This window comes from Athene noctua, chromosome 16, assembly GCF_965140245.1.
Source record: "Athene noctua chromosome 16, bAthNoc1.hap1.1, whole genome shotgun sequence".
Taxonomy (NCBI): domain Eukaryota; kingdom Metazoa; phylum Chordata; class Aves; order Strigiformes; family Strigidae; genus Athene; species Athene noctua.
In genome coordinates this window covers 14,377,933-14,399,153 of record NC_134052.1, presented here as the reverse complement: position 1 = coordinate 14,399,153, position 21,221 = coordinate 14,377,933, and the positions used below count along the sequence as shown (strand labels likewise).

General features: G+C 43.2%; 1 protein-coding gene across 1 annotated transcript; it reads left to right on the top strand.

Moving 5' to 3' along the window:
• The first annotated feature begins 433 nt into the window (after positions 1–433).
• On the top strand, positions 434–4,715 carry BHLHE23 (basic helix-loop-helix family member e23). The gene has a single exon (XM_074920488.1). The coding sequence runs from the start codon at positions 578–580 to the stop codon at positions 1,250–1,252; it is 675 nt and encodes a 224-aa protein (XP_074776589.1). The 5' UTR covers positions 434–577; the 3' UTR covers positions 1,253–4,715.
• Positions 4,716–21,221: the final 16,506 nt, after the last annotated feature.

Here is a 21,221-nt window from a genome sequence, read left to right as displayed (position 1 = left end):
CGCTCACTTTTCGCAGCCGTTTTGTCCCGCCAGTCCTCATCCAACGTCTCCTTTCACCCTCAGGTGCCCTCTGAGGGCTGGCGGGGTGTCTGTTGTCCCGGCCGGCCCGCGGGACCCCTCCACCGGGCTCCTCTTGTCCCCCGGAAAAAGAAGGCGGGCGGTGGGGGGGAGGCCGGGTCTGTAAGGAAGCGCCGGCCCCGCTCCCCCCCCCCCCCTTTCTTTTTTTTTCTTTTTTTTTTTCTTTTTTTTTCCCGCTCCCCCTTTTCTGTTTTTCCCGCCCGCCGCCTCAGGCGCTGCCCGCCGCCGCCGCGCGCCCCCCGCGCGCCCCCCGCGCGCCCGCCGCGGCCGCGCTGATTGGTGGGCGGGGGAATCCCGGCGGGCCCCTCTCCGCGATATAAGGGGCGGCGGGGCCGGCGCGCGCCTCACTGCCCGCCCCCAGCGCGGAGCGGCGGGGCCGCTTCCTCCTCCTCCGCCTCATCTTCCTCCTCATCCTCCTCCTCCTCCCTCTCCCTCAGCGCCGAGGCAGCGGCGGCGGAGCGCGGTTTCCCCCCCCCCCCCGCACCTCCCCGCCAAGGCGATGGCCGAGCTCAAGTCGCTGGGCGGCGAAGCGTACCTGGCGCTGGCCCCGGGCTACGGCCCGTCGGCGTTCGCCTACGGGGCCGTGCGCGGCGGCGCTGAGGGCCCGCGGGGGGCCTACCCGGGGGGCGGCGGGGCGGACTTCCACCCCGGGGCGCTGGGCAAGTCGGCGGAGAGTAGCGGCGAGCAGAGCGGCGACGAGGAGGACGGCTTCGAGGCCGGGGTGAAGGGCGGCGCGGCCTTCGAGCGAGAGGGCAAGCTGAAGGGGGGAGCCCTGGGCAAGAAGCCCAAGGAGCAGCGCTCGCTGCGCCTCAGCATCAACGCGCGGGAGCGGCGGAGGATGCACGACCTGAACGACGCCCTGGACGGGCTGCGCTCCGTCATCCCCTACGCGCACAGCCCCTCGGTGCGGAAACTCTCCAAAATCGCCACCCTGCTCCTGGCCAAGAACTACATCCTCATGCAGGCGCAGGCCCTGGAGGAGATGCGGCGGCTGGTGGCCTACCTGAACCAGGGCCAGACGCTGAGCACCCCGCTGCCCGCCACCCTCAACCCCTTCGGACAGTCGGCCGTCTACCCCTTCGGCGGCGCGGCCTTGCCCGGCTGCCCCGAGAAATGCACTGCCTTCACAGGAGCCGCCTCCGCCCTCTGCAAACACTGTAATGACAAGCCTTGACTTCTGGCTTCTTCGGGCTTTTTTGGGTTTATTTTCTTTCTTTTTTTTTTTTTTTTTTTTTCCGTGCACTTTTCTTTCCACTGCCATCAGCCCTGGCTTCCTACCATCAGTTAAGTCTGGGTTTTCTTTTTGTTTGCTTCTCTTAAACACCCACCCCCCCTCCCCGTACCCCATTTGGAAATATTTGGCAGTTTGCGTGGACCCCCAAAACACCCACTTTCAACTTTGTTTAGTTACCCCCCACATACAACTTCATCTGTCGAGTTATTTCCTTCCCAGCCTGTTAGTGGACTGTGAGCAAAATGTTACTTTTCTGCCTGCTCTAATCTACAAACTTTTTGAGCAGTTTTTTAAACTAAACGATAGAAAAACAGGGAGGGAGACAGATCTGGAAGTGGAAACCTCAGTGAGTTTTCTTTGGAATGATTGACCTGTGTTAAAAATAGCTTAAAGGGATGGGGGGGGAGCAAAATCCAGCTGCAAAACTATGCAATGTTTCGAATCATGGGAAGGGGGTGTCCTGTGTAGCCAGCTGGGGTTGGACTGCATCTGCAAATCCCAATAAAAATGTCATTCAGTCAGCTCATGGGAGGGGGGAAGTTTGGCGCTCTTGATAAAAAAATAGATGCTTCAAAATAAGATGCTTTTTTTCTCTTAAAAAAAAAAAAAAGAAAAAAAGAATTATAACCCGTTCTTGAACTGAGAGGAACCTGTGATTGTATGCTTGCTTTTTGCCTGTTTCTCAGCTTGGTTAAGTTTTCCAGATGATTTTTCCAAAGTCATTGATCATCATGATAAAGCAAAAGGTCACTTAACATATTTATATGTATTTATAATAAATAAAAGACATGAATAACCACTTTCTCTGTCCTACATGTCTCTAAAACCAGCTGGCAATCAAAGCAAAACCCCTGATGAAGTAAGGTAAAGCAGAGACGGACGCAGCAGTCCATGGCAGAGGAGCAGTTTTGTGAAGTTAGGTGAATGATCGGGATACCTGAAAAAAAACCTGTGGACATTCAGCTCCTTATCAGCAGGGATTTGGGTTTCTTTCTCCAGTTTCTCATGAATCGTGAGCACACAAAAAAACCTGCTTTTTATGCCTGGCATTTAGAGTGGAGTAGGTAGAGATTTAGCTTGTGTGTTTTGACACTTGCTGGAGAATGCTGTGCCCTGAAACTGGTGTTTAGAAGGGGTTATTGTAGCATCGAGCTCAGCTCTGAGGGCACCCGTGTAAAACATGGCAGGGAAGGAAATTGCTTAAAGACTCTGCTTATCCCTTCGGCTTAGTTTTCTGTTATATCTACAGCTTGACCCTAGACCTACATGTGGGGTTTGGGCCACTTAATATCATGACTAAACTAATAATCTCTTGCCAAGTATTGACTGTGTTAGTACAAGTTACAAAGCGAGTCCCTCGCTGGCTAAGTTTTTGATGTTGCTTGTGTTGGTTTACTTTGGTTTTCTGGTTTATGATGTTTAACGCTTTGGTGCCTTGTATGCTTCACTAGTCATTATATAATAACAATAATTGAGGTGCATTCAGTGATTTCTATTCAGATTGGAATACCCACCCAATGTCAGAGCAACTGCGTAAACTGGTACAGTTGCAGCCTGAGGGGCTGGAGCTGTCCATGGCCATTTGTGTTAGGAGTGGGGTGTAACTATTTAGGGTTATTAAACCAATTTCCATGCCTGTCGCTAGTGTTATGCTAATTTGAAAAGGACTGCCATCCCTCTAAAGCTGTTTGTCTGTGGCACTTAATTTTAATTAATACATTTCCAAAAGACTTTTTGTGTTTGGAAAATGAAGTGTGTGATTAAGCCTCGTTTATAAAGACATATGTTTAAAACTGGTTCCTGCTCATTTCCATTTTTATATCTTCATTTCTTCTTCTTTTACAGAATAGTTTTACAGAGCAGTTTATCTGTTGTACCTTTTTCCATAAAAGAAAATCTTGAAAATACTGTTAAAAGGCACCTGACGAAGTGAAAGCCGACCAAAACCACTACTGAAGCAAAAATGACTGGAAACTGCAAATCAGCAAAGGTCATTTAAAATTTTGCAGACTGAGTTGTTGCTAGATAATATTTGGGGGAAAAAAAGGTCAGTTTAACAGAAAATCATGATCTTGAGGTAAATGTTTATTACGTCTGGTTAAAATTATAGAAGATTGAGCATTTGGGAATATTTAAATGGAGATTAGTTAACTGTTCATTTTTCACCAAAACTAAAATAGTTGGGAGAATAAAATATTTAACGGCTTAATATTAAATATGAGTTTGGTTTGGTTAAAGACTTAAACTGATAATAATGGAATTTATAATTGCTTCTTTCTCAATTATGGCAAAAAAGAGTGACTCACCGATTTCAGAACCCAGGAAGTCTTCTTAGTCTTAGAGACAAGCTATTTTTGGAACAATGATTTTTTAGTACAGGGATTGTTTAATTCTTCTCCTATAACTGACATGAGTAAAAAGCTTGCTTATATTACCGTATCTATGCAGAATCCTAAAAATCCACCTTCTCAGAGTCCTTGAAATAGTCAGAAGGTTCTTTGAGAGCCCACTTTAATTTAAACGATCTCATGAGGCTAAATGTGGGATTTCGAATACAGAAGATAAAACCTGCATTAAAGAAAATTGTGATAGAAAAATTAGCAAGCTTGAGTATCTAAGTACTGTTAAAAGGCTGGGTATTCAAACCAGAAATGTAGACTTTATCAAAGCAATGCTAGAGGAACTTGTAAATTGTGGTTGAAATCGACCTTAAAGTACAGGGTTTTTAATTCAAAAGTAAAATGAAGTCCACTCATAACTTTTCCTGCAACAAACGATATTAAACTAGAAGTTGACTAACTTCTCCGTTAATCTGAAAGTTCAGTCCTGTGAGTTGCTTCTCGCCACCACAGACTTGTAGGATTTTAATTCTTCTCATGGGGTTGAAACCCATACCGAGTCCTTCGCGTGTCCCGTTGACAGGACAGCATTCATTTCGGTGTGATTTACACTTTGGGCTGAGCTGCTGCTAAAACTGCTGCCAAGCCAATGCCTAATAGCACTGCAAAGATGGTTTTTGTTGGGAGCATCTGATCGCTGCGTTTGTGTGTGTGAAGCATCAGTGCTAACCTTGCGAATGTGCATGGTTATCCAGGGGATAAAATCCTGTAACTTGTCATTTGTTTTGCCCCTTCTCTGGTATATGAAAAAAAAAAAAATTGTGCACCATGTAAGGTTTTAAGTGTCTGCTTCTGGTTGGTGTTTCAGAGAATATAAAGGGAGCACTTCAAAATGCTAAATATCTTTTTTTTCTCCTCGGATATTCTTGTTAATGATGCCTGCTTTTTTTTTTCCAAGAAGGATTTATGGTGTATGCTCAGATGGAACTGAAATACAGATCATGTGTTCTAATGTACTCATTATCCTGGTATGTTCATACTTTGAAGAAAACATAATGCCAACTTTTAATTAAAGATGATATATTGTTTTCTAACCTCACTTAGTTTTTCTTTGAACTTCAAGAATGATCAGCATGAGGTGTCGTTAGAAAGAGAGGCAGAGAGGAGTTGCTGCTCCACTCTCTGCTGCTTTTTTAAGCTGTGTAATTCCAGTCACTAACCAAAACTAAGGTTTTACTAACCAATATGTAACACCTTACTAATAGGGAGTTGGAAACCGTTGTCAGTTTGCACTGCATCAGTCTGGAGTTAACAATTAGCAATCTTGAGCTTGTGAGGTAAAATCTTGTTTAACCCATTACAGAGACGCAACAGGTTTGAAGATGGAGGACCCGGAGGGTGGCTGTCTACTTCAGATACCACAAAAAATTAAATCAGTTGGAGTTCCTAGAAAGAAGCCATGAGAATCATGCAGTTTTCCTCCTTCTTTAATCCGTATAGCTGATTTTCACAATATTGCTGCGCTGTCAAGCTTGTTTCTGAGACTGTAGGAAGTGATTGGTCACTGTTCTCTGATCATTTTTGGGAATTGTATACATTTCTATAATTTCCATCTTAAAATAGCAGTCAACATTTTACAAGGGTGGAATGAAGGGAGAGTCCAATCCTGCTGCTATTTTACTGATGGGTGGAGTTTCTGGTGATAGTAAGGACAGCAAGATGGGGCCTGATGCTCCAGAGCTCAGCGGTGGTTTCTGAAACCAACATCATGCTGCCTTCTTTAAGAGGCTCCAGAGGACCAGAAAAATCTGTCCAAGCTTTATCCCTTCACTTTTTTTAGCCTTGTAGCATTACTAAAGCGTGGGGTACTGTGGATAAAGACATCACTTAAAAGCTTTCACAGTTCTTCAGACCAAACCTGCTTATTGCCAGCTCAGCAGCGGGAGTCGCAGTGCATGTCCTGCAAGGCTGAGTTTGCATGTACAGCAGGTTTCTAGCTGAGTTTTCCACACTTGGGTTATTTAACTTTCAATTTAGGAGAACAAACCCAAGCATTCCACATTGCACTTTTCCCTCCTGCTTCTATAGCCTATATTCAAATAAGTCCTGAAAATAAGAGGTCTGACTTTGCAGCGTTACTGAAATTTATTTTTACCTGTGCTTGTTGCCTGCCGTGTGAATCATCAGTAGAGAAATCATTGCTGTGATCACAAATAGGTGAAAACACTTTTAAAGAATGCTAGAATACATCAACCAATATTTTTAATTTTCAAAACTGCTTTTACTCTGTTACCTATCATTTGATAGAATTCTGATTAGTATTGCACAGTAGAAAAGTTGGGGGGTTTGTTTTCACTAATCCTGATTAAGGCTAGAAAAGACTCTTTATTACAGTAATTTTAATAATGTAAAATTTTTTTTTTTTTGTGATATGTCTTTAGTCTTTAATCCCCTTTGGCATTCCGTTCAAAGGGAGATGAAAAATTCAGGGATTTATAATATTTAAACCAGTCATTTCATGAATGCTTCTCAGACAGTTTTTCTTCTACTTGAAATAAAAAATACCTTATGGGTATGGAACAAAATATTTTACTACCAAATTAAAAATATGTTTGCATGTTTTTTTGTAGAAAAATAGCTTAATATGCTCTTTACAATAAAGTATACGTGTATAAGATAAAATGGAAACAATTATCAAAGCAAATAATATATTTGAGATCTTTGCCATTCATTCAGATACTCTGAAGTATGATTTTCATCATGAACTTTAAATCCTTTCATAGTCAAAATTCACATTAATTCTTTTACCTATGACCTCAAATTCTTATTTCTGTTTGTGTTTATAACTACATACTGTTTTAAAGTGATCCAGTTAATTTTAAAAAATATTCTTAGCCTCATTTAACAATAGTAAAATTTGAGTTAACGTTTATTGCTGAAGTGCTAAACAGTTTCAAGCGTAACTCCCAAAATTTCTTCAAGGCCAAATTGATTAATCATAAGTATTAGTGTTAAATTAATTTGTAGATACATTTAGCCAAGCTGTTTCAGACAAAAAAAAGATAAACCACAAGTACATAACTTCTTACACAACAGAGGAAGAGAGCATGCTGGTTTTCAAACTGCCTGCCCTAGTGAAACAGTTAAAATATTTTTTTATTATTGTTTAAGAGCTTATTTTCATTTTTACATCTTTAATTTCATCAGTGATTCAGGTTCTTTAAAATCTGTTTCGTTGATGCCGTTTGTATTTGCTTAATTCCTATTTCCCCACACTAACACTAATGTTTTGTGTGTTTATGTGTGTTGATACGGAATTGAACCATGAATATAACCCAACCTTCCTCAGCTACCAGTGGAGAAAAAAACTATCTGCTCTCTTGCCTTAAGTATTTCAAAGGGAAAAACATGGCTGAGCAAAAAAAAAAAAAATCACCCCAGTTTTTCCTCCAAGCCCACTTTTGTCTAAAGTAATGAGGCCATAGTCAGTTGGCTCCAAAAAGCGTCGTGATTTAGTGTGACGTACAGTGAATCATTGCAGATCCATTCGGACTGCATTCGTTATTTTAATGAGACAGAGGCAAATCTGTTTTTTGGCCGCAAACCTTAAGAAGCAAGCATAATGCGAAATGTTTGTTGATTGCCACAAGGCAAGTGACATTATAGATTTTTATCGCCATCGTTATGTGGCTTAAAACTCGCTCCATCCCAAGATATTTAGCCCCTTCCCTTTTCTCCTGCAAATGACAGGAAAGTTACAGGGCTGACATTTAAAAGCAAAAAGCTCATCTGTTTAATTTCTGCACTTACTAAAACCTGACGTTGCATCCTAGGGTCTGCACTTTTTTTTTTTATTATTTTTTTTTTTATTCACACTTTCCCAGAGGAGAAGGAAAACCCCCACCGCAACGCGGTCACCCAAAAAAGGTCACATTCAGTTGGGCGACAGCAGTACTAGGTCCCCACCAGCCTTTGCTTGATGTAGTATAAGAAATGACAATGAGGCGGGCATTTCTTTGCACAAACTGTAATCACAGTAATGGTGTTCATCAGAATTTAGTAGGGCTGAACTTTTCTACAGTCTGTAGTAATGTTTCTTCTCCCACGATACCAGTAAGGAATTTACTGTGCTTGTATTTGCCTTCAAGAAAACAGCAGTCAATTGATTATTGAAGGAAAAAAAAACTTTCAAATTTAGGTTACGCTGATAAATATGGGGGTTTTTTCTGCAGGCATGCTTATCTGTGTAAAACACATCCACATGCATGGTATGTTGATGCACGTTTATAATGTCTTCGCATATATTGCACCTGTGTGTGCCTGAACAAAGATTTCTATTTTTTTTTTTACCCAGCGGTGTCTTTTTTTCCATCAATTGTTGGTGGCTTCACCGGAATGTTTTTATTATGTTTTCATGAAACTTTGTGCACCATCATTTGACTGTAGCACAGAAAGTGTCATTGCAGAAAAACCACCGGTCTTCTGAAAAATTACTTTGGCCTGTTCAACCTGACAGACCCATGAATAATATTTTTCATCATTTTATTTTACCCTTAAAAAGAAAGTGATGTCTTGGGACAGGACAGGGTGTTAGTTTCCCATTCTGCCGTCGGCAGCTTTGCAGTGAGAATGTTGGAGAACCAGCATATCTTTGCTTTTACTGGTTTCCAAATGCATGCATCCTATTTTTATTGATTTGCTAAAAGTAAATGTCATGCATTGCGCTCTTCACAGAGATGTCATGAAGAAGTCCTTATGCCTCGCATTTGTGAATTATATTACTTTAAGTAATTTTTTTATCTCCTGGCAGCTTCAGTGTAGAGCAAACTACACAGCTGACAGCCATAGTGGGTACACTCAGTGTTTACAGCAGAACTGAGGCTGTAGGGGAAAAGGATGAAAATCTCTTGCAAAATGTTAAAATGGCTGCTGACTTGGAGGCCTCTGGCTTCGTTTTACATCCTTTCCGATGTCCAAGAAAATACAATTTTCCTCCTAACAAGTTTTCTCCCCTCGGCTTTTTCCCTCTCTTGCCTCAATCAGTTTCCTGGAAGATTTGAGGACAGAAAACACTTTAGTTACAGGAGCTCTGTTACTCCTAACGGTTCTTTTTGCAATTGAACGTGGCACTGTATAGAATAATCTTGGCGCTGGGAGATTGCACAGCGTAGGCAAGTATGACTTGACTCCTCTTTCAGGTGCTTGCTTGTAGCAGTTCGCAAATACCCTTTAGGGGTGGGAGCGGGGGATAAGCAATGCAGCAAAGAGCACCTTTTCTCAAATGTTTCTCTCCTTTGTAGGTGTTTGGGGTCCGTCTTATATTTAAGGTCATCAAAAGCAAAACCAAAATCCTTTGTCAAGCAAGAGACTTTCCTTTCCTTTTTGAGCTTTTGTGTGCAATTGTTAGGACCAGACTGCTCGTTGAAGTTCTCATTATTGCAGATTATCTCCCCTGTAAATGCTTCTGACCTCGATGGGATTCTGATCCAGCCTGCAAACGGAATAGTTCCTATATAAATATGTGAGAAATTAATTCTTGACCACGTTGGGTGTGCGATGTCCGTAGATATTTCCTTGGGTTTGGTTTTAGAGTTAAACCAAATTGGGAAGAAGCATCTGATCATTTTAGTGAAATTCTGTTGCTTTTTGACTTCCTTCTCCAGTTGCCTTGCCCTGAGGCACAGGAAAGATCAAGGCATTTGCCCATGGACACACACTGACTTGAGTGAGTGGCTCTACCATATTTGAATTCAGATGATCTTAGCTTGCTGCTTTCCTAAACAAGCTGCACGTTGCGCTGCCTCCTCGGCAGCATCTGTGCTGACGTTTCTCTCTCTCCCTCCACCCGCTCGGGGTCCCTGGGAAGATTGAGCCTCTATTGTGGCGGTGTTGTCACCCAAGTCACCTCCTGGCTCCTTCTGGAGCAGTGACAGCCAATGGAAAAGGTGGTGTAGCTACATCTTGGCTATTTCGAGCAATCTCCTGCCGCTACGGTAGCCCAAGGCGACTTGAACCTACCCCGGGGACCAGCCAGTCCCCAGCTGCTTCCAGAGTGGAGAATCATAAAGGTGGCTTCAAGCCACCTTTGTTCTCCAATCCTCGTCTTGAGCTGCGCGCAGTGGAGTCATAGGGGGGAATCTGGGCCAGAGTTTATGACATGCTTCGCTACAGAAACATGCCCTCGCTGCAAAACGCAGCTTTCTGGTTCTCCGAGCTCCTGTCTCAACGCCCTTCACTTCTTGCCCTGCAAGGGGGGAGATGGCAAAGATTCCAGCCAAGATCCCGGCTCTGTCTGTGAAAGCACCAGTCTGTAACACGAAGTGTCATCGCAGGGCTGTCCTTTGCTGCTTTCTCTGTGTCTGTGTCACTGTTCGAGCCACAGGCTCCTGCCTCAGAGTCACACACAAAGCTGCTAACCCCAGGAAACAAGTAAGACTGATACACAGTGGGAGGAGGAGGTGCTATCGCTGGCCGAACAACTCTTTGTTTTTCTTTTTACAAGGAAAACAGGCACTTCTAACAGGGATTTTTTTATTCATATAGTCACATCCCTACTTTAGCCTAGCCTTTGGTTTTGAACCAGCTCCGGTTTGCTCTTGCTCATCCTGAGGTGATTGTACTTACACACCTGTAATTCCCCTGCCGGTTTGACACCCAACTTTTGGTTTTCATTGCAATGGAGTTAATCTGTTTCTTACACTAATTTCTCCTAACCTCAGGGAGCGTTCTGATTTTCAAATAAGACAAGTGTCAGCCTCATGAAATTCACTTTTTGTGATCAGGATTATTTAGGCAGTTGTCTTCTAGCACTTCATTTCACATTTGCTGGCCCTTCCCATGATTTCCTGTGTAACACCCAACATTGCTGACAACACGCACACGTTTCTGCTGGCTGAAACACTTTTAATGGATGGTTTTAGTTGTCTGAAACAAAAACTATTTTCACTTATCCAGTAGCATGAAAGACTTTGGTAGGAAATGGCACGAGGAGTGCTCTGGCCAGAAGGAGACAACCCAGGTGACCGGGTGAGGCACAGAATATATTTTACTCAACCCAGACAAAAGTGTGTGTCTCTGTTCCTCTGCTGAATGTGGCAGGTATGCTCCACAGGAGTGTAACTCCCATCAGGTCGTGCAGTAGGATTAACGCCCATCTTTTGTGCTTTAATGTAATCTAAAAACTTCTAAAAGCGCCTCCGAGGGGTTTGGGTTTTGTTGGGATTTGGCCAGCAGAAAGTGGCTCAGCCTGGTGGTGATGTGAGCGGTATCTGCTCAGACAGGAATGCCCCGTAACCAGTCCAGTCATGCAAGGGCTGATATTTTTTCGTCACAAATCTTCTCATGACCCTCTAATGACTTTCAGTTTGTTTGCTACACTGGCCTATGATTCATTCACCACAATATCCTAGCTGCTGGCCTGAAACACTCTATTTGAATTAGACTAAAAGTTTATTCTGATCTCGATTTCCATTCAGATGTGGTTTAACCCCAAGTTCAAGGTTTCATTGGGTCCAGCTGTTAAAATTCAGGATCTACCTCAGATTTGGAGACACAGAATGGTGGAGGTTAACCTAAATATGAAAAAAACCCACTGGGGTCATTAATTTTGAGATTAAAACATGTCTAGCTTGGGATAGACTGGAGACCCTCTGTTCTCATAAACTTGGTCATCACAGCTCAGTGATCTTGATTTCTAGTGTCTGTCTGGATAGTCATGGACAGAGCAGTCAGAGTATCTTCATTCATTTAGGAGTTGAGAAGTGGAAATTATATGTCTTTCCTCTTCATTTTCTCTGGGAAAATCTTTTAACTAATTTATGGAGTAGTTAATCTGGTTTCGCACGTGTGTGGGCAAATGAGCATGTCATGTGTCTTTGCATACAGGAGAAAAAATTATTTCCTGATGGCAAGATAATGGAAACATATTGGGGGTGAGAGAAGGGTTTCACTAGAAAAGCAGAGCTTCATGAATATGATTCTTGCATACGAATCATGACTCATCTGCTCCAGACCGAAAAAAAAAAAAATCACTGGGAGTCAGGTTATCGTTGCCTAACTCAACATCTAAAAGTCAGACAACTAATTAAGCCTGGGCTGTCTCCGTACTGAGGAATAATAGATAACGGTTTCCCAAGGGTAATTCATGTCACTGTAGAATAGGTGGACAAGTTCCCTTCTGGGAATGCTTATCGCTTGACATTGACTGCAGAAGCTATGCAGGTAGCTTAGAATAGATGCCCGGTTTTCAGACACACAAAGACAGTGAGAAAAACCCTTGCCTTACTCCCTAGTGCTAGGACTAAAAATGAGAGCTTGAAAGGTGGCGGTTTCCGAGCAGTTAGAATAACCTGGCCCCACTAAGAAGCAGCTCATCAGCAGTAAGAATAACCCAAGGCAATGTGAAATTAAAAGCAGCTTTCATTAAAACTGCCAAGGGAAAGTGTTTATATCTGTGGGAAGCAAGTGTGGTCAGAAAATAATAGGGGACAATAACGACGAAAGAGATAAATGGATAGGGGTAAATGGCGTAAATTATGCTGACAAACCTCAGAGTTAAGCTCTTAAAACTGAAGGTTGAGGACAGCGTTTGCAATCAGGACAGGCAATGTTAATCCAGGTCAGAGCCTCTTCCAGAGGCCCGTTGAAAAGACCTATTGAATAACACAAACTGAATTTATTACACAAAATATCTCAGTGGGTGAGGTCAAATTTGTACTTCTCTGTCGCCCAGGAGCTGCGAGCTGAGCACAGTGATGTTACTTGCTGTAAGAAGATGATGCACAGGCATGCTGCAAAAATCAGCCTGCACAAACCTAGTGGAGAGTCCCAATTCTACAGTTATAAACTGGGAAAAAAAAAAAAAAAAGCACTGCACATACAAGATGGCATTTTGTACCTGAGAACACAGCAAATAATAATAATAATGCATTTCTGAAATGCATAGTATGGCGCTGCATTTGAATGCTTACATCTGATTAATGTAATGTGAAGGTGGCCTCATGCAGTGTGTTATTTGTCCTGATATATTTTGGAGCTTCTGTGAATAAATAATAAGGAAGCTGTGAAGCTGCCACGCTTGCTAAAGGCTACTCAAAGATTGTAGGTTTAGCAGCTACAATTCTAAAATGCGATTGTGTTTTTAAAGCTTTTCTTTTCCTTGGGTGGAGCCTTCACAGACACCCAGAAGATTTTTTAATTGACATCCAGAACTCTGCCCTGGTTTAAGTCAGGCAGCAGAGAGGGCTCCGATCCAGAGTTGCACTGAGGTTTACGATCTTAAAGGCTTGACAGCAGTTTCCCATACCTATCTACCAGCAAATACTCTTAATTTCCCCTCAAACACTGCAAGTCTGCCATCCAAGATATCTACAAATCCTGGAATTCCATGATGGAGTGAGGGTGGAGAGAGCCGTTGCTGTTTAACCCACGACTGCTGCATTTTTCATCCTTACAAGGACATTAGACGCAATAAAATGAATTCTGGTGGAAGCGTGTGTCTCCCTGAAGTGGGCAAACGATAGGTTAAGAGAAAGCAAATGAAAGGTAAGATTAATAGCATTTATCATGGCAGATAGACTAGCAGTTTGCTAATTAAAGATGTTAGAACATAGAAGCAGCCAAGGATCAGTGGCTTTTAATGAGGATGTTGTAGGGTGATTTAGGTCTAATTTTCTGCTTAATAAGGCTGGTTTAAAAAGTAATTTTGTTGGGATGTGACTCTCCTAAACCTGTTCATTATCAGTGATGGGACTTCACTTCAACACTCCAGGAAATGTTGTGTTTAATTAATATTGTGTCGGCAAGTGGATATGCTGACAGATGAGAAAAAAATTGATGAAGAACTTTCAAGGACATTGACTTCATTACACAGCTTCATTATACCCTGAATAACTGGCTAAATATGTCATTGAAAAGATAATGTGCCACTTTTAACTCTTCTCTGAGTGTTGTTCATGTAAGTAAGCAGAGTGTATTTTCAAAATAGCCACTATTGGAAAAAAAAATAGTCAAGGGATCAGTTCTACATTTTGTCATTGCTTCATTCTCTTTATGAGATTTCTAACTGATGGTGGACTATTCAAAACAAAATACTGTTGATTATTTACATTAATTTATCAACCATTTTACTTGGACAGAATAAACTTCAGTAAGTGACATTCTTCACCACTGGGTAATTTTCCACAGCAGCCCTGAGACAAGAGTAGAAATTAATTTAAAAGATTTTTATTTCTCTGCACGAAAATAACATCCTGAGGTAGAGTGATGGATTGATCAGTCTCTCGATATATCTGCTGATGGAGATACATTTACACCTGTTTGGCCATTTTGTCAGCACGACAATGAATGATCTTGTATACACACACATACACTTCACTTTATGCATCTGGGCTTATTGAAGAAAAATTAATTGTCCCAAAAGGTCCTAAATACTTTAGTTCTACACGGAGGGGGATCAATTTTAGCAGCCTGAGTGAATCACAGCAGGGTTACATATAGGCAGGGGAGCCTGCCTGGCCCTGCTGTGAGAGCTGAGGGAGACGGATCCTTACCAGCACTGTCACCTGAGCCATGCAAAAATTAGGTACCTGGGAGGGATCTCAAACAAATCTTTTCATCCCAGCTCAGAAAAGCCACACAGCAATCTTTACTACCCACCGAGGAACACTAGTTTTAGCCCTGACTTAGTGGGTAGTGTATTTGCATGCTGAACTGGCAGCCTCTGCTTCTGCAGCATCCTTTAACTCTTCAAAGGTTGGTTTTTTGTTTTTTTTTACAAACAGACTCATCTTTCCCCTGGCTAAGGTTAAACTAGGAGAAAAATCACCTTTTCAAACAATTCAATGAATTTTTGGACCAGGGGCAGGAGTTTGCAGTTGTTTGCAGACCACCCTCCACCACCTCACCAAACTTTCAACCAAGAAAATATAGCAAAAATAATCTGCTTCAGACTGGATAGTGTGATCCAAGTGTGACCTTCGAGACTTTGGGTTGGGGACTTTTTGCAGCAAGCAAAAAAAAGCTTCAGATCTGATATTTTAAACAGGGGCTGGGAGAGAAAAAGAAAAGTACTGAGCATGGGATCTGGAGCAGAATTTACCTGGAGGATACAGAAAAGCATCCAAAAGGTGTCTTACAAGCTTTCTAGAGAAAAACAGATTAAGCAGCAAACTGCTGACTTTTTCCTGGATTTTAGTTACCTCTTCTTTGAGAAATAAGACTGTTTAAAGAAGGGAAGGAAGAAAAACAAAGATCAACCTTTGAGGGCTGAAAGCGAAAGAAGAAAAACATTTTTTCAATCTTAATCATTAGGGATATTAGCCAAGAGAAGAGGGCCAGACAGGGGAAAGACAAGAGGCACTGACTGGAGGCGACAGCTGGAGTTTATCTGATGCGTCAGTTCTCTTTAACACCTCCATTTTGTGGCTGCTGTCACCTTCAGATGAGGACTTTTACAGAATGGGATTCACAAAAGCATTCTGCCGTATCAGCCATGTTACACACCGGAGAGCTTTGTCCCCCTAGCAGTATTTCCCTTTATTTTCATATTTCAAGACCATGTCTGTGTCCATGCAGCCACGGACATGTGCGGAATTTGGCCCTCACCCAACACCTTTGAACTTTGCCCATGTGCCAGCAGCCATTAATAATGACTCATTATTTTTTTACCCTGGGTAATAATGAAGCCAACGCTCAGCCCAACTGTTCAATGAAAGAGTAGCAGATAGCATCCTGTCATCACCGCAAAGCTGAATCCACTCCAGCGCCGTATGTCTAGAGAAACTCAGTGAGATACCCCGGGTTTGGAAAAGAGGAAGGGACTGATGAAAGCCATCAATCTCCACCTGGGTTTGCTGTGTCGGTCCATGGATAATGACCTCCCTAATTGTGGGATTAGAACCTCAAGAGGTTAAATATCGCACAGGGACATCTGTCAGTGGAGCAAAGCGTTGCCTGGCAGCGCTACGATGCTCTTAGATGCTTATATGGATCAGCCCGCAGGAGAGAAGGTGCCTGGGAGATGTAACGCTGGCTAAGCCTGTTAAACACGCACACCCCGAGAAAGTGGCTGTAACTGTCCACTTGCAGGCAGCTGCCTGATTCTTTCACGTGGGCATGGGAAGATGGTGTTGGCTACACATCCCCCTTGTCATGCATGCCTTGGGAAAGCAGGGACCTTGTTCCGTAGTGGCAGCTGGGAAGTGGCATTTCAGGGTGCCACTAGATAAGCCATCATCTGTCAGTGATCTCTGATGGAGTCACACCTACTGCAGAGCACAGCAAGGGCCAAACAACCCCTAGATGAAAGCTCAAGTCACATCCAACTTGCCTTTTACAGATACCCACCTTCGAACATCACAGCTCCTTTCTCTTGATTCAGGACTGAGTCAAGGCCGTGCGCCTTCAATAGCAGAAATTTTCTGAATTGCTCATCTTTCCGCATTTTCGGTGGCATGACCAGCACAAACCCTTAGGCATAGAGGAGATCGCCCATTCTATTCCTCCATACTAATCCCCATAAAAACGCTATTGGCCAATAAGGGATTAAACAGCCTGTAAATGAGGCTCAGGGAATATTTTGCGGATTTAGTTGAAAGCATGTTTCTTTTTAAGGACTGGGTTAATCTTCCCAAGGAACATTTCCACGGTGCTCTGGCGATTTCGGAGACCATCTCGTCTTGTGACAGTAACTTTGGGCCATCCCCTTTCAGAAGTGTATGTTGAAGTGAGGTTGTCAGAGCAGTGTCATTGCCTGTGGCGTTCCCCGTCCATGCGCTCTGCCAACACCCGCAGATGGAAATCACAGTGTGCTTCAAGTGCTGGGGCATTATCATTTATGTCTACTCAACAAAAAGGAGTCCACCCCATTGCTGACCACTTAATGCACCTTGTCTCCTGTGATTTAGTTGGTTATGTGGCATCCTGGGTAAAATTCCACCCACATGGGATTTGGTCTTTGGTTTTCCAATGGTTGGACAGCCAGAAATATCACAAGGACTTCTAAAATAACATCCCCTCTTACCTTGGTCCACGGAAGGCTATGCCTTACCTATTTATCTGCATTTAATTGTATTAGTGCTGGTGCATGCTCTGATGTAAATTATGCGCAACGTATGGCTCCCCATTCTCTGCGGATGTCTTGTTTTTAATAGCTTTATCTGTGCAACTTGTGTAAATAATGAAAGCCAGGGTCCAGCCATTGATCCACGCTAGCCAGTCGGAAAGGGCTCCATCTGCACTCCCTCCCTCCCGAGCCAATTGTCGGGGCAGAGTAACCACCTCGTCCCCGTTCCAGGACCTGGCACCCTGGCATTAATCTCAGGGCGAGAAGTTCAGCCTGTGTTTTCCGACAAGCCCTGTAGTTACAACTGGCAACATTCACTTCGTCTGCACTTTTATCACGTTGCCTGGTACCTTCTGACCTAAACCAAACCGATGTACAAACCCTGCCCGCGGGCAGTGGCACTGATGTACCTCTGTGGGTCCATCCAGCTGCTCCACTGGTTTCTCCAGTTACAAGTATATGCACAGCAGATCCACGTTTTGAATACACAGAAACATTTTTTCTGTGAATCCTCAGCCGTAGACACCGGTGAACGTATCAGACCTCAGGGTTACACATCCAGTGTTCAGTGCCAGCCTTTTCCCAGGTGTGACCTTCACCTGCAAAGTGTGCAGCTTGTTTCTACCTCCCACTTAATTGCTGGTGAAAAAAAAATCTCCTTCCACCTGTGGTTGCCTGATGCCTGCTGCAGTCAAAGAGGAGCACAGATTTGCTTGGAAACAAATGATTTACAGAGGGGAACCTCCTAGGCTAGCCCAGCTAAGACGTAGATGCCAAAGTTTTTCAGAGCCTGTTAAGCACAACGTGGGCTGAGATCCGCTAGAAACTTTATCTCTCTCTATGTGGGCATGTACGTGGCTAAAGCTGGTTAAAATTTGGATAATTAAGTGTGATGTGGGGAGTTGATCCAAACTTTGGCTTGGGGCTACAGTGGCAGAAAGACCCGATTGTCCGGATGCCCCACCACAGGCACCGTTTCTCCAGCTGGGATGTGAGATGCTCCTCTCAGGCACTGCTGACTCCTGCCTGACAGGGGACTCAGGTTTTTATTCTGCCTTGGCTTTTCTTGTTCCTGAGCTTGCTGCTTAATTGTTCTCTGACAAAACGGCTAATTAATTCATATGCAGGGCAATTAAAACACATTGGATGTGATCAGTTTTGCAACACTGACAATGAGGAGGTGCAGGAAGGAGCCCTGAACAGGGGAAAAGACACATTCCCACTTGCCTTCTGCTCTTGCCCTAAATGGAGCTGAATCCTCAGGGTGTGTGACATGTTCAGCCTGAGCTCAGGCCCAATTTGGAGGAGTAGGAGACCACGCTTTTGGAGATGAGCCTCTCAGTTCGTCCTCACTCCTGCCCTGGGCTTGACAGTTTAGTTACTCAAATCAAGATCTCATCTGCAGGGCCAGAAAATGGGAAACCCCTTCCTCTGTGCAGGACACTTACTGGTTCTGCTCACAGTGTCTGGGGTCATCTCTGCGCCCGGGTACTTTGGCTTCGTGGTGCCATCTCACAGGGGGGAGGTGACACGCCCAGGGCCAGCGGGGAGGTCGGTGGCAGAGCAGGGCATCATCTGACTGACTTGGCTCACGTAGGTATGAACTAAACAACGAAGAAGGTGTGAATTTGGAAGGAAAGGCTGGTAGCAACACATGTATGTCATGTCAGAGCACAGACACTTGCTCACAAGAAGAGCCTGTTGCTCCTTTCTGTGGTTTCTGGAGTCTCAACAGAGAATTCACCTTCGGGGCTGGAACAGAGAGTCCCTCAGCACACATTCTATAAATATTTAGATGGACTTTTAAAATCAAAAGCTATCAGAAATTTGGCTCTCTGTAGGCTACTGTATAATCCAGCACAATGCACAATTATATAATTGTCAGATATCCAAGAGTTTAGTATTTTGTAACATGCCAAAATCCAAAGTGTGCTCTTACTCCCATCCCAAATGTACTAAGTGTTTAGTAAATACTGGAAGATACATTTCTTGCCCCAGAGAACATACAGTCTGAAAAATTAATATTGATTCTAGACAAATCAATGTTTGCTCACTAAAATCATGTGCTGAATACTTTATAGCACCCACACAGCTGCAGGGATATTGGGGGCTGTGTCACCCTGCGATGCCATGGAGCACAGTGTATGTGAGGCTTCGCCTTACCATGCAGCTTTAAAATTGTGGCAATAATGTTTCTTAACAACATCTCCCGTCAGTAATAGTGAAGGTAAAAAAAAAAAAAAAACCAACAACCAGACTTTTTCTGCAGATCCCCAATGGGCTTCTTTTAGGCAAGGACTATGTACATTAATACAAATCATATTTTATGTTACTCACAGGACATAGAGATAATCAGAAAGCTATCTTCATAAACAGAGGGTTATTCATAATCCCTCACATGGCATTTCAATTATCAGTCTGATGACGATGTGACATTATGGATGAGGTTGTGATTAAATTTTCTTGTGTAATGACCCTAAGTAAATCTTTGCAATTTTCATTTTGCAGAGATTTAATATAGATTGGTGGCCTGTTGTTTGGCCCCTGTTTAATCCAAAATCGCTCATTAAATTGGGGCCAGTAAACATCTGATGATTGCATTTCATGGGCTGAGCTATGAATTTAACATATTAAATCTACATTCCAGATGGATATAAGCATCTGTTCTCATTATGGTTATTGGTGTTAATCTGAAACCCTGACCTGTTTCTCCTAACATTACTCATATTAAATTCCATCCCAAATTCTAACAAATACTGGCATGAGAGCAGAAGATAACTAAAATACCTTCACGTGCACATAATCCGGCGAGAGATTAACAGCAGAAATTAGGGGACGAATAACATGAACTTCTTTCTTGTTCTCAGAAGGTGGCTTTCATTGCTGCAGCATGTAAAGCAACTGCTTTTGTTTTCTAGCATTGAAAAAACACCCTGAAAAAAAAACAGTAGCCAATTCTATCCGACCACGTTCGTGCTAATCACCAGGCTTGAGCCGTATCCTTTACAGAGCGGCACATCCCTAATTTGTAAATCTGATTTGTCACTAAATCTCTGCAGAGTTTGACCCAGCATCTTGCAGGCACTTGTCTGGCAGTAGCCAGGCTCCTCTGCTTCAGAGCCAGTCAGCTGAAAGTCAAATTAATCGGTGACTTCCAAAGACCATTAGGAAGAAGATATGTGTTACAGGGCTGCTGAGAGCTTCTCCACACTGAATGATTCATGTTTATTGCAACCGGGGCATTTATTTATTAGATTGCTCAGTGTAATGGGAAATTTAAAATGACACACATTGTATTACAGGGAGGCTTAGCAAAATATTATCTCCCTGTTATTGTAAATCAAACAATTCTCAATGTCAGTTTAGATCACCTTTGCTCAGCAGAAGTTTTTCCAGAGGGTTTGTTTACTTCCTTGGGGTTTTTTCACTTTACTTTAAACAAACAAGCCCTCTTCCCAACCTGGTGTGTGAGACCGGCTGCACAGCTCAATGCCACAGACTGTGCTGGGATGCTGACAGTAACCCTGGACTTACTCAGGTCTTCTCTTCATGCCCATGTGAAGGCTCAGACAATTCAGCCCCCTGGTAAATAAAGATGAGCCAAAAAGGTGGATATAAATTTTGCTTTGAGAAAGACGAAGCCATTCAACATTTTAAAGGAGCAGAAGTCGATCTGTTCTACCCACCTTGTACCAAAAGGCACAACCCCCTCCTGATGCCTCCTTACCTGATGCCCCAGGGTTTTCCTTGCTTGTTGGGATGGTGAGAGAGGGGAAAACAGCCATGAAGATTGTAAATACCAGAAAAGCCTGGCTGAATACTAGTAAAGCTGGGCTGGAGCCAAAAATCTGAACTAAGCCCATCACTGGAGTTTGCCCTCCCATAGCACCTCCCTTCGGTCAAGGGTCTCTGCATGGGGACCAGAAGTGACTAAGAGCAGGAGTAAGGGTTAGGGAAAAGGCTTTGTTGGTTTTTAAGCACCAAATATTCACCTGCAACATATAAGCACTGTCCCAGAAGGACAAAGTGTTGGAAAATGTACAAAAGCTCTGGTTATTGGTGAAGCAGTGAGATGCAGCATTTCCTGATTGTTGCTCCCTGCGCTAAGCAGTCGCTCGTCTGCAAAATTTCCCTGTGATCTTATCAGGCTGAAAAGTGCAGAAACACATATATATATTGTTTCTAATATGAACTGAAGTTTGTACACAAAACAAGGGGAAAAGAGATTTAAAATACAGTGGGTATTGGTGAAAACATCATCTACGCACAGAAAACTCTGACTGCTTGCAGCTTCCCGCACCCATTTCATAATGGGAAAAAAAAAAAAAACAACTCATCTCTCAAAGACCACCAAAAAAAAAAAAAAAAAGGCAGAAAAAGGACTGCAGTGTTCAGCAGGTGAAAATGCCCACTAAGGTGTGTGTTTACCATCACTCGTGGTTGTAACAGAAGGACAAAAAAAAAACAAACCACCCACCCAGCCCTGTCATCAGTAATTAAGCCTGCA

Bases quoted from the DNA above. Each gene is read 5' to 3' on its own strand.
- BHLHE23 (XM_074920488.1), top strand. From the start codon at position 578: ATGGCCGAGCTCAAGTCGCTGGGCGGCGAAGCGTACCTGGCGCTGGCC.